This window comes from Denticeps clupeoides, chromosome 8 (genome assembly GCF_900700375.1).
Source record: "Denticeps clupeoides chromosome 8, fDenClu1.1, whole genome shotgun sequence".
Lineage (NCBI taxonomy): Eukaryota > Metazoa > Chordata > Actinopteri > Clupeiformes > Denticipitidae > Denticeps > Denticeps clupeoides.
The window spans coordinates 2,407,129-2,420,067 of record NC_041714.1 but is presented as its reverse complement, the minus strand read 5'-3'; the positions used below and the strand labels follow the sequence as shown (position 1 = coordinate 2,420,067).

Sequence of the window (12,939 nt, the reverse complement as noted above, 5' to 3'; positions counted from 1 at the left end):
GGTTTAGGATTCGAGCCGGCAACCTTCTGATTACAACTCTGTTTCCTTACCCACTAGGCCACCACTACCAACCTTGTGCCAACATAATAATCAGAAAGAATAGAATCAAAATAAACTGATCCTGATCAATTGTTCTTTCAAGAATGCAACCAAGGAAAAGACATTTGCTGTTATGAATCATTTGTGCCTCAAAGTAATCTAAAATAGTCCTGCCATGAATTGAATGCGTCCATTAGGGTTCAGCAGATCATCAATATGATTAAAAATTGTGTTTCATTGTTATATCTATTTAATTCTAAAAAGTAGAGTATAAAAAGGTAAGAATTAATTATATTTTCACTAGGTTACTGAAATGCCAAAAGCCAAACAAGGTTGTAGAAGCCTAATGGATTAGACACTTGCCTATGAACCAGAAGACCACACACCACAAGGTTCAAACCCCACTTACTACCAACCCTAAGTGTCTCCAGGTGGACTGTACCTGTAACTACTAAATGCATTTTCCATGGTGCAGTGCTACAGTGTCTGTGTGTATCTTGCAAAAACAGTTGCACGATGCAATTGCACATCAACATGAGATATGAAACACTAAACACTTATGTCTCTTCTGGAGTAGAACCAAAAGGAGGAGCATAACAGCAGCCACCTCTCACTACAACCAGCCCCGTCAGCCTCTCACTGCTGATGTGTTAGAAAATGGATGGCAAGCTCAAGAAAAAGAGGCAATTCACATCAACGCTTGCAGCAGAGTGCTGAGGTGACAACAGATTTCCATCACCCTTCAATCAGACATCACTGGGAGTGGAAGTGGGCTGGCCTTTTGTGTTTCAAAAGTCCCTATTCAGACAAAGAAGCCTTATTCTGTCCCATCAGGCCCTTCACTCCACTCCCTCGCCACACTCATCTGCATCACTCAACATCCCTCACCTATTTCCCAGGGCAGCAGAGAGAGAATTTAAGTGCAGGGGCTTTAACCCGTCAGCTCCTAGCAAAGCACATACAGGAGAAACTGAGTGTCAAAATATCAGCACAGGCCACTTTATTAAAGACACTGAACCTGTAGCTACCCCTTTTAGTACAGATTTTATACCAGTGGTTGTAACATTTTCTGTGTTCTGGTGGAGGTGTTGTTCACTTGCTGACTCACCATTTGACACAGTCCGTGTGTCCCAGATAGTGTCTCTGGGTCCGCTCCTCATAGTTGAAAAGTACAACCACCGAAGCAATGAAGTACACAATCTCTCCGGTGGGCAGCAGGTAGACGTTGGCCCTGCAGTCCCGGCCCCGGTAGCCATAACTGAGCTCCTGAGTCAAGGACACAAATTGTACAAAAAGAACAAACCAAAAGCACAGTGGGCTGAGAGTGACAATAAGAGAGAGACAGTCATCCTGAGCCTTGTTGCAGGAAGGATACACCCACTCCAGTTTTAGCCTTTCAGGGGGCAGCTCTGTTCGGACATCATCGTAATTTTCCACATCGGATGGGATGAACATGGTGATGGGACGTCCACGCATGAACATCTTAATGTAGTCTCCTTCTGCATAAGACAGGGAGAGAGGCACAGATCACTCATCTACAACAAACGTGTTCCTCTTTTCAAAGTGTGAACTTGGCAGCCTGAAATAGTGCTAAACAAAAAAAATAATTTTCATCTGTTCTAAATTTGGTGCATTTACAACAGAATAAACATGTTGCCAGGTGCCAAATGCACACTTTTTCTCAAATGTTACACCTAAACCGATGTTAAGCACAGTGTGTAAAGTGTTAAGTGTTAAGAATTTTGACCATTTCTGATTGACCAAGCATTTGGAAAAGCAGGACATTTAGTGCATCAGCATTTCAGTGTTTGGGCTGGTTGTAAGCGCAGGGGGGGTTGAGATTTGAAGCAAGAACAGAGAGAAAGACAGGAGGAGTGCGGAGCCCTGTGCAATCAGACATCCTTCAAACCACCAAAAGTAAAAGATGCAGTGAAGAAAAAGATGCAGTCAAGCGTATGGCAAACGCAGGGAAAAGGCTGGAAGATAATCAGCAGACATTTCCCCTGTCCGTCCAACCTGCCATCTCACTCTGAGCAACACATTACTGCTCAGTGTCGAATGGCCAGAGGACCGAGGGTCCGACTCCAGGATGGAGCATTCTGTAAATCAGTGAATTGGCTAACAGGAAGTAGCCGGAACAATGCCTGTCTCTCTACACTATTTCTACAATAAGCAAGAAAAATACATTTGTTTTTCATTTAAGGGCCGCAAAAAATCCTCATAAGGGATGTTTCAAATGCTATATGACTGATGCAAGAGCTTAAGTATTACAGTAGTTCAATTATTGATTAATTGGACAACCGCATTGCATTCTGGGGTGTTTATATTGTCTTAAACGAGTGTGTTACATTCCTGATGAAACCGTAGGAACACAGAGGACAGAAATGGACAGAGGAAAGCCATTCAAATGAGACACATAATTTACAGTCCAATGAATAGTCCAGTTGTCAAACCATTTCCTGCCATCACCATCATAGCAAAGACTAAACACTCCTGATTAAGTTGGTATTTTTGCTGTTGTACAATTGTACTTGTAATAGTGTTAATTATTCTTGTATAATGCATGTACGAATTTAAATCAAGATCCAGATCAGTATTATAGATTAGACAGCTGTACCAGACATTTAAAAGAAAGAAGAGAAAGTGAGAAAAGGCATCAAAGTAGCGGAACACAGAAAATGAAGACGAGCCCGAAGCAGGCCGAGGGCGAGTGAGCATATCTTCTGCGGCCGCTGTCTGCCCCACTGAGGAGGGAGAGCTTACCTTGGCTGTTTTTCTCTCGAGTGGACATTTTAGCTGGTCATGGGACAGAAACAATGTCACTCAACATCACACGCACACAACAGTACAGCACAGGAAGAGAACAACTTTTATGGAAAGACGGCACAGACTGAACAGGGACATTCTGTTGATGGGTAAAAGAATGGAGGAGAGATGCAGAGAGCAAGTGTGGGCCATTATAACCACGAGATGACACGTCCTGTAACATATCGTTCACATCCCGGGGCTTATGTGGTGTATGTGCCTGGGCTTCTCGCGTACCTTCAACCCACGCACCCGCACAAACAGCAAGGGCAATTCCTGCTTTTTCAGAGGCTGACTAATGTGGAGATAAGCACCGAACTGTTTTGTAATCTTGTGCGCTCTAGTGGTTCTAGCTGAATGATAGTGGAAAGGGGGGCTAGAACAGAAATAATAAGAGGTCAGAGATATATTTACCTTGGCTTATCACTGGGTCCTTGTGCCTTGGAGGGAAAGGAGCAAACAGCAGTGGGTTAAGGAAGTGTGCATCATGTGCGTTCGTAAGAGTGTGTGTATGAAATAAGAATTTGTCTGTGTGTGTGTGTGTGTGTGTGTGTGTGTGTGTGTGTGTGTGTGTGTGTGTGTGAGAAACCGCTGAACTCACTTCTCTGCATTTTTCGCCACCTTGGCCAAGAGCTTGGAAGTGGAGGCGGCTTTTACCAGCTTGCTCCTGCTCTCCTCCCCACTCTCCCACGTGCTGCTCTGGGATCTCTCTATCCCTCCTCCCCGCTTGGCGCTGTTCCCTCTGCTGAGGAATGATACACACATTCACACGTTAACGCCCCAAATCCTCATTTACCTTCTTTTACCGTGAAAAGGAGAGGGCAGCAACAGAGGCACGCATGTGAAGCAGTGGCATGATAATACAGGAGGTCTGCACATCTCACTATAAGTGTGACTGCTGCCATTAACACTTCAAAATTGAGCAACGTGACACATATTAATAAGATTAAGCCACAAGCCAGATCGTGATGCTGTTTTCTGAAGTCATTTCAAGTGCAATTCTCCATAATCATCTGCCACCCCTCCCTGGAGGTTATTAAGACAAATACAGATCTGCACAGCCTCTCCTCCAGAGACGTACAGGTGAGTAGAGGACTCCCCGCGATCCACATTCCATGCAGCAGCCAGGCAAGAAGGAAAAGCACACCCCTTAATAAGTTAGTATATTTCAGTTCGGCTGGAAACGGGAGCCCAGGGCTTTTCACAGAGGCAGGCCAAAAAAAAAAAGTTAAGAACAAATCAGTCAAAAAAGCAGACAGTAAGACTCTTAGAGATTCTAGAGAAGAAAGGAGCAAATCCAAAACAGCACACTTTAGGACTGGTGTTGCACAGGTCAGACAGGTGCACACATCTGATCCCAACATACCCTCTTCCTGATGGAAAAAGGGATGTGAGAAGGTGAACACGAGGAGGAGAAGCAGAGGGCAGGTTAGCCTGAACACAGCCAGGGGCGGAGCTGACAGTGATGGCGAAAGAGGACAGGAAGGCAGGAGCAGTAAGGACGGTGTTGGCCAGTGTACGCTCACCATGAACATGTGCCAATATCTGACTGATGGTCTGTTGAAGCATAAATGCTAGTAATTGCCCAGAAATCTGTTACCATTTTACTACCACCGCAGCACACATAACTTTATAAGCTAAACACTTTGTTAATCCTGAGGTTTGAATGCTTATGCTCCCAGTTCCATGAAAAGTGAAGTGAAAGTGCTTAGCCAAAAGCACAGCACCCAAAGCACAACATGGAATGTGTCCTCTGCCTTTAACCCTGCATCACCCTTAGTGAGCACTGAGAAGCTATGAAAGGCGCCCAGGGAGCAGCATTACACAAAATCCACACACTAAAATAACAAGTAGGGCTTTTTGTAAGAAAATGTGGTTAATTTCCTCAGCTAATCACACCATCCAGCCCAGGACCACAGGAAAGAATCAGCTCATAAAGTGACTTATCAAAAAGAAAAAACAAAAACATTTCTGAGCTAATGAGGTTAGTCCTCATCTGAAGTGAAAAAGCACGGCCACGAGATACAGCAATCTCAGCAGCTGACAGGCCGGCATGTGTGCGTGTTGCAGGTGTGTTAACCATGCAGAAAGTACATCTGTTTCCTGTCACTCCCGCCCTCTCAGGCTGGGCCTCTCCAACCCTGCCTTCTCTGACGTGGTCCTGTGATTAAATAATTTCACACCAACAAAAAGGTTCTTTCTTGTTTTAACCATTTATGTAAGTCCTGACGATGAGCAAACCCCACACTTAGCACAGAAATATGGTCCTAAACACTACAAAAACAAATTTACAGATGATCCTGCAAGATGCTTCTCTTTGTACTTTCTCCTGGAGGTGAACATACCAGTAAAATGCAACAAATCCTGGGCTCACAGGTACTTTTTAAATAAAAATTTTTTTTTTATTTCCCTGAATTTTACACAAAACGTACATGATGATTCAATTCCAAAGAACAACACACTGAATGTGCTGCTTGTTTCAATGTCCATGGTTGCCAGATTACCTAATGAAGCTGTATGCTGGCTTGCTGCGTCTAAACTCTGCTAGTGATTTCGGCTGTTTGATCAGTCTCTGTTTTCCACCAGTTTCCAGCATATATTAGCCCTCCAGTTTCCAGGAATTCTACATGAAAACTGGCTGTTGCTTGCAACAAGCTGCGTTTCATTTCGGAGTCTCACATGCCATATGGATAATATAATAAACATTCCGAATACTGTGCGCAGGTGTCTGCGTTTGTGCGTGTGCTTTAGGATGCATGAAAGACAGAAAGAGACAGTGGACAGGAAGTGAGATAAAAGAGAAGTGAAGCATGATGGGTAGAAGGAGTTTGACAGCCCCGCCCCGGCAGTGGGAATGCTGGCTGGAACCTTTTGGCTGATGAGGAGGCCTTGCTCTCCTGTGGCTGACTGTGGGGGGTTGGGGGATGTGGGCAGGGGGGGTGGATGGATGGGGAAGGAGTCTGAGGGCTGGCGGAGGCTCTATCATTAGCCTGCGGCTCCTCCTTCTCTTTGATTTCCTCCATCTGAGTCTTTTCTTTCTTCCGTTCGGAGCCGCTGAAAAACAATCAAGTGGGTCAAATGAAATGTTGAGCAAAAGAGGACAGAAGTTCTCAAAGGTCAACAAGAGGTTAAAAAAAAAACAGGTGTAAGACAAACACCCACAAATAAACTAGTCTAAGGTCCAGAAGGAGCACATCTTTACACACATAATATGCAAACAGCAGTCACAGATGATAAATATGGAACCAGTTTACCGCCGGCTAACGTCAATAATCCGGCGGGGTCTCCAGAGGGTTCAGGCGGAGCTGTAAGGAAGAGGAAGTGACCGGTGCACTAATACACAAGCCTTTGCAGCAGGGCTCGGTTAACTACACAGATTGTGTGTGTGTGTATTTACGTATCTCAGACCCATTTACAACAGACGATAGATGACTTTAGTATCTTGTTTTCTGTGTCTCTCTGCTACCTCTTAGCTGCGGATGAGAGCGTCTCTTTCCTGGCGACGGACACGTTGGAGCTGTCTCTGTGGGTTTTGCGTCCGGTGGAGCTGCCGTTGGTGATGCAGGACATGGAGTAGGCCTCACGCAAAGGATTGGAACCTGCAGGAGAAAGGGCTAGAGTCAATGTTTGCCTAGACACTCCATCATTTTGCTTTAAAACACATATAGGGTTATATAAGACATTATATATCAAGAGAATAAACCGGTTGTTACAGGATTATGTCATTAAAAGATTACAGCAACGTGTAACACATTGTTTCCAACCATACAATCTAATTGGATGAGGATCTGGGAGATCAGGCTAGACACTAATCATCGATTTACCCAGAGAGAGCGCGGGAGAGACAAAAACAGAGAGAGTACTGGAGAGTGAGTACTGATGCCACCTTGAGATAACCCTGTACCCACGGCACATCAAACAGGCGCTGTCGCACTGATCTCTCCACAGAGCTCAACAAATGATAATATAATACAACAGTGAATACCTGTGCGGTTTAGATATATGCAAGAACAGTAGTATGAAAGATAAGCTTTTTATTCTGACCTTGGATGACTTGCTATTGGTATTATTACTCTGCATTATCCAGGGATTCAAGCAGGTTTCATTTAAAGACCCTTTTTAAGAGCATGACCAATTTTATATATTTTACATAAACATACAATTTCATACATTTTTTGTTAAGAGCAATGCTAGAACAGTCATGGCCAAAAGTTTTGGAAATGACACAAATACTGGTTTTCTTACAGTTTGCTGCTTCAATGTTTTTAGATCTTTTTGTCAGTTGTTTTGTCAGAGGACACATTTCATTGTGTCTCCGTGTGCTGTGCTGCAGTGTTTCACAATGACAATCACTTCACTTTCACTAATCAGAAGGTCAAATCTCGAACCGGCAAGGTGCCACCAAGCAAAGTACCTGTCATGGCTGATTTTAGGGGCAGTGGTGGCCTAGCGGTTAAGGAAGTAATCAGATGGTTGCCGGCTCGAATCCTGATCTGCCAAGGTGCCACTGAGGTGCCACTGAGCAAAGCACCGTCCCCACACACTGCTCCCCAGGTGCCTGTCATGGCTGCCCACCGCTCACCAAAGGTGAGGTTTAAAGCAGAGGACACATTTCGTTGTGTGCACCATGTGCTATGTTGTGCTGTGTATCACAATGACAATCACTTCACTTTTTACTTTCATGATGATAACAGTTTGGCCTTTTTATACAGTCCGCTTAAAAACAAACAAGTCGAATTAATGCATTTGATGCATGCCAGCGTTTATAATTGCAGGGGTTGGATGGGGTGTAAGTGCATGGCCGTAGCGTATATATTAAAGCAAAGCAGAACTTGGGTCAGGGGGTCATCGCTCCCTGGGTGGAGTGATCTCATGTCAGTGGCACGTGGCCTAGTTTAGCGCCTCATTACACCAAAATACACACACATGCATTCATACACACTCATATGTTCAGCGTGCTGGGCTGGTGGCCTCGTCATGAAAAGGACAATCCCATCAAACCCCCTTGTCCCCCACCACATCTCCTTCACAAAAGAACTATTTGTGTCAAGCTGTCGCTTCACTGAACAAAAGACAAGCGGAAATGTCTGGCCGGACATCCCGAGATGGCAATGAAAATCTGCAACTCAGCTCAAGAACTTCATGCTACACATCACTAAGACCATTGAGAAGAAATAAATAATTATTTTTAGATAAGAAAGAAACAGTTCCATGCTCTGTTATTGAAAACATAAATTGAACACTGGAAGCAAGAGAGATGGCTGCCTTCCATTCTAGAACTGGCATACTCATACAGTCTCACCCACATTCACACCAGTTTACCAGCCACAGATGGGTCCAGGCAGAAATGTGTGTGGAAAGCGGGAGAGAAAAAACAAACCGTGGGAGAGGACAGTGGGGAAGAGGACTAAGCTGAAGATAAGTGTTCAGTTCAGAAAAGAGAAACGAGAGTGTGGGAAATGTGCACTTGGTGTGTGTGTGTGTGTGTGTGCGTGCGTGCGTGCGTGTGTGTGTGCGCGTGTGTGTGTGTGTGTGTGTGTGTGTGTGTGCGTGCGTGCGTGTGCTTGTGGTTCTCTGGCTACAGGAAGGGGCCTGTTTTGGGGAGCAGATGGAAGCAGATGGAGGAGCCCAGAGTTGCGGTTTCAGAAATTGGCCTCTACCAAGCCAATTACTGTCCATCTCAGTACCTAATCTCAGCACAACATGAGGAAAGGTCTCCTGAAAGCATACCTATCAAGATATATTATTTTAAATTATGTTTATGACAACATAAATATAAGCAGACAGCACGATCACTTTTACTTAAAGGTCAAGAAATTTACTTCAAAATCAGGAAATGTCAGGATATCTCAATTGGATTCGAACACAATTCTGATCAAAATCTATTATACATTTACATTTGTGACATTTGCCATACATCCTTATATAGAGCAACTTACAACGTGCTTTCATGTTACCATCAGTGAAGTAATCAGGACTTCAACTATAAATAAAATCCATTTTATTCACTCAGTTGTAGTTTTTTTGTAGTAGTCAGACTATAAGAAAGTTAGTTTTTCTAAAGAGGAAGTCTTGCAGTTTGAAAAAGTGAAAGTGAAGTGATTGTTATTGTGAAAATGTAGCACAGCACATGGTGACACAACAAAATGTCTCCTGCTTTTATCATCACCTTGGTGAGCAGTGGGCAGCCATGACAGACGCCCAGGGACCAGTGTGTGGGGACGGTGCCTTGCCCAGTGGCACCTCAGTGAGATTACTAGGAAATGAATGAGTATCTGGGTGGCCTGTGTTGGTAGATAAGGGAGGACTGGTGTGATATTGTAGAGAAAGAACCTACATGAGCGGGAAAGATTGGTGATGTAAGTCGACAAGGAGGTTTGGTTGTCTATAGTTACTCTAAAGTTGCGTGCAGTTGTAGAAGGAGGAATCTGTAAGTAGATATCAAGATGATACCTGATATGGTGAAGAATCTGCTGGAATTAATATTTGTTCGGTTTTGGTGGGAGTTTTAGATTATGGGCTGCCATCCAAGATTACATTTTGGAAGCAGCATGTACAGTATCTGAAGGAGGAAAAGAGAAGATGAGTTGTATGAAGTCAGCATAGCAGTGGTAGGATAACCCATGTGAGGAAATGACCTCACCAAGTGATCTCGTGTAAAGGGAGAAAAAGAGAGACCAAATACTGAGCCCTGAGGGACGCCAGTGGACAGTCTGCAAGAAGCAGACATGTATCCTTTCCAAATCACTTTGCAAGATAGCTCATCAAGGTAGGAAACAAATCACTGCCATGCCAAACCCTATTCTGAGTCTCTTCAGAATAGACAAGAGAGTCTTATGGTTCACTGTTTCAAATACTGCAGACAGGTCCAGGAGAATTAGAACAGATGAGAATGTTGCTGATCTGGCCACATGCAGTTTCTCAGAAACAGCCAGGAGGGCAATCTCAGAAGCCAGACTGGTTGGGATCCAGGAGGTTGTTCTGAGAGAGATGAAGTGATAGTTGATTGTAGACACAGCGCTCAAGGACTTTAGAAAGAAACAAGAGAAGATACATTGGTCGGTAGTTGCTGATGTCTGCAGGATCATCGATGGGTTTCTTTAGGATTAGAAGAACCCTGCCTGTTTTAAAGGCAGTTGGCACATGACCAGATGTAACCATTTATGATGTGAGAAATGAAGGTGATAAGGTCATTGGAGATTTATGGAGGGGATTGGGTCCTGTGGACAGGTGGTCTGATTGCCTGTACATTTGATCTGGATGGTTTCATCTGATGTAAGCTTTGAAAATGATTCTAGAGCAGTTGTGGAGAAGAGGGTAAAATCTTCAGTGATTGGGGAAGATGGGACAGGGGGAGTCAAATTCTACCTTCAGGATCATGTTAAAAGAATTGTAAAGGGCAACACCCGAAATGAATAAGAAAAACAGCCTCATATAACGTCTACCGAGAAGTGGATAAAAAAACATGCACACTGGCACCCTGTTGCTTCACCGGAAACTGCCCAAGGACACTGCAATGCCTATGACGTAACAAATCTGGCATAAGGCAAATATCCCATCAGATGCCAGGCAGAAGTGCTGAGTAATCTACCATGGAGCGAGGTCTGTGAGAGGTCATCGCCACGGCAACCACGCTAAGCAGGAGGTGACGTCATGAGCTGAAGAGACGATTAATGCGAGTGGAAAAAATTGGCGAGGAACGGCAGCAGTGATGGAGGGGTAAGCCAGGACAGACACACACACACACATATATCAGGCAGAGCAACAGATGTAAGCACTGGGACACACATGCCTTACTCAAGAGTTCTGGAATTTCATTTATTCACACAGACACTCAGAGTAACACACTGACTTAGACAGACACAGAAACATACACACAGGCCAGAAGATTTCATTTAAAGATGGGAGTTGTGTAAACAAACAGAATCCCGTTTCCAGGGTGACAGAAGCACTACCACATTGGAAAATGAATTTCACTGTAATTTTTACCCCTTTGTTTTTTTTTTTGTTTTTTTTTTTTAATATGAGGTGCTATGCACAAAAAAACAAACATTCGTTTTTCTAAAATAATACACACAAGAGACCAGGAGTTATTTGACTGAATCGAAATGAAGGAGCCTTAAATGAAATGTATGTGTCATTAAATACAGTATTACTGTATTCTGCATCAGTTCCATCAGGCTGTGGATGCTTAGCCCAATGTGTCTTTTACTGAAGCTGTAGCTAACTGTTAATGTACAGTAAATGTAACAGTAAATATAGCAGTGCATGTCCAAAACATAAGAGAAAATTTGTGTTTTCATAACTTAGTAAATTTAAAAAAGGGAAAAATCTTCACATGCATGTCTTCTGAAGACCTATGAACAAAAGTGCATTGCGAGCAAAGAAAAGCAAGGGCTCCTACCATTTCAACAATTCAAAAACATCATTAATGACGTTGGTCCTCCTCTCCAACATGCACATAACTAGCAAGCTCACTTGTTTCCGTCTGTTTATACCTGATGCTACATCAATGAACAGGCCTATCAAAACCTGTGAAGTTAAACAATGCTCATGAAAATCAGAAATCCATTCCGTCAAATTATTACAATATTACATTGTTACATGTGGAGGAGTTTATGAATTATGAAACAAAGTGGACAGTGTATTTTTTATGAATGTGTAAACTGTGCTGTGGTTATGATGGCCCTGCTTGAGTGAGCAACGACATTTAGCTTTAATTAAAAACTGCATTTTCTTTAATGAATCACAACAATTACAAAGGCTGACAATTCTGTCAGACACAGAGGGATGTAGCATTTCCAGGCACACCCACTCTCAGGTGGGTGGGACGCATCACTGAGGCGTGATAAAGGCATAAAAGTGCTTGCCAAGCACTTGTGGGTGGAACACACTTCATCTGCAGAGACAGATGAAGAAAAGTAGAGTAGACGGAAGGAGAAGACGGACAGACGGGCAAAACCTACCTTTGCTGGCGGCCTGTTTCTTGCTGGAGGCAGAGTCTTCAGACAACGCCAGGCGTCGGAGCACGTCAGCCAGCGCCGCCTTCATTACGGTGATCTCGTCCTCCTGCTGCTGAACGCGCAGCTCCAGAGATGACAGGCGGTCCTGCACATCCGATGCGCTCGCCGCTGAAATGCTGTCATCTGCACAGGGCCAGAGAATTACAGAATCAGAAGGTGCAAACCCATTACATCACACTCACAGGTCCAGCCACAATCTATGGAAATGACCGGAGGGAAAGACCGGCCTATAAAAAAAAAATGAACCCACAGGTTCTTCAGGGTCTCGTGTGTCAGAACTAATTTTTACATCCAATCACAGAGCAACTGCAATGCTTCACATGTTTGGAAGCCTTGACGGTTGGTGGAGATAATGTTTTAGGGAAATTCTTTTAGGGAAAAAGCACGAGAAACAGGATGTAACCTTCCTCCTGATGACGACATAAGGGGACAAATTCCAGACCATACCATCTGAGCTGCCGTTCTCTGAATGGTACACCTATCGCCATTTCTAGCCACTGCAGGACCATAGAAAGGGCAGGGGAACTCGTTTTAATGTTAAATAATCTCAAAAAGTACATTTTTCATAATTTGGGACCTTTAGAATTCAAGTCAAACCTTGACCCCCAACTGTCTTCATTTTGCTTGCATCATTTATGATCATTTCCCTGTTTCTCTGTGTGCCAGCAAAAGAGATGGTGGAAACAAAAACTCCATTCAGCTTCAGGAAGTATGCTCGAGGAGGACGGAGTGGGCGGGACAACCAGTCAACATGCTCTGCATAACTGGGCATCCAACATACCAGCCAGGGGGTGATTCTGCCCATGCTGAGTAAACACAGGAAGACAAGGCGGCACACAGACCGACAATAGGCCCTTCTCCAGTGCCCACAGTCACGCCGAGAGCCAAACAAATTGGGCGACCCTGTTCCCTCAAACCTGTGTGAGCACGAGGGCTGTACTCATACTAGAAAAATGACCAGAAAGGCCTGGATCTAGACATGGTCCACATAATAAGTAATCAGACTAATTACAATAAATCACAAGTCTGGAGACAGACCAAGCAAATAAGCAATTTACGAAGACCGGGCCAG

The 12,939-nt window shown here is 44.0% G+C and overlaps 1 protein-coding gene across 4 annotated transcripts in view; it reads right to left on the bottom strand.

Moving 5' to 3' along the window:
* The window catches only part of eml4 (EMAP like 4), a 44,682-nt gene that overhangs the window by 14,327 nt on the left and 17,416 nt on the right, over nt 1–12,939 (bottom strand). For 2 of the 4 annotated variants that reach the window (XM_028989263.1, XM_028989261.1), the window contains exons 2-9: nt 11,811–11,990; nt 6,311–6,443; nt 5,713–5,898; nt 3,446–3,589; nt 3,259–3,284; nt 2,803–2,835; nt 1,415–1,538; nt 1,148–1,297 (exon numbers count right to left, since the gene is read on the bottom strand). In XM_028989263.1, coding sequence (XP_028845096.1) covers nt 1,148–1,297; nt 1,415–1,538; nt 2,803–2,835; nt 3,259–3,284; nt 3,446–3,589; nt 5,713–5,898; nt 6,311–6,443; nt 11,811–11,990 — 976 coding nt within the window. The remainder of the gene's footprint in view (nt 1–1,147; nt 1,298–1,414; nt 1,539–2,802; nt 2,836–3,258; nt 3,285–3,445; nt 3,590–5,712; nt 5,899–6,310; nt 6,444–11,810; nt 11,991–12,939) is intronic. The other 2 variants (XM_028989264.1, XM_028989265.1) reach the window with 2 other exon arrangements.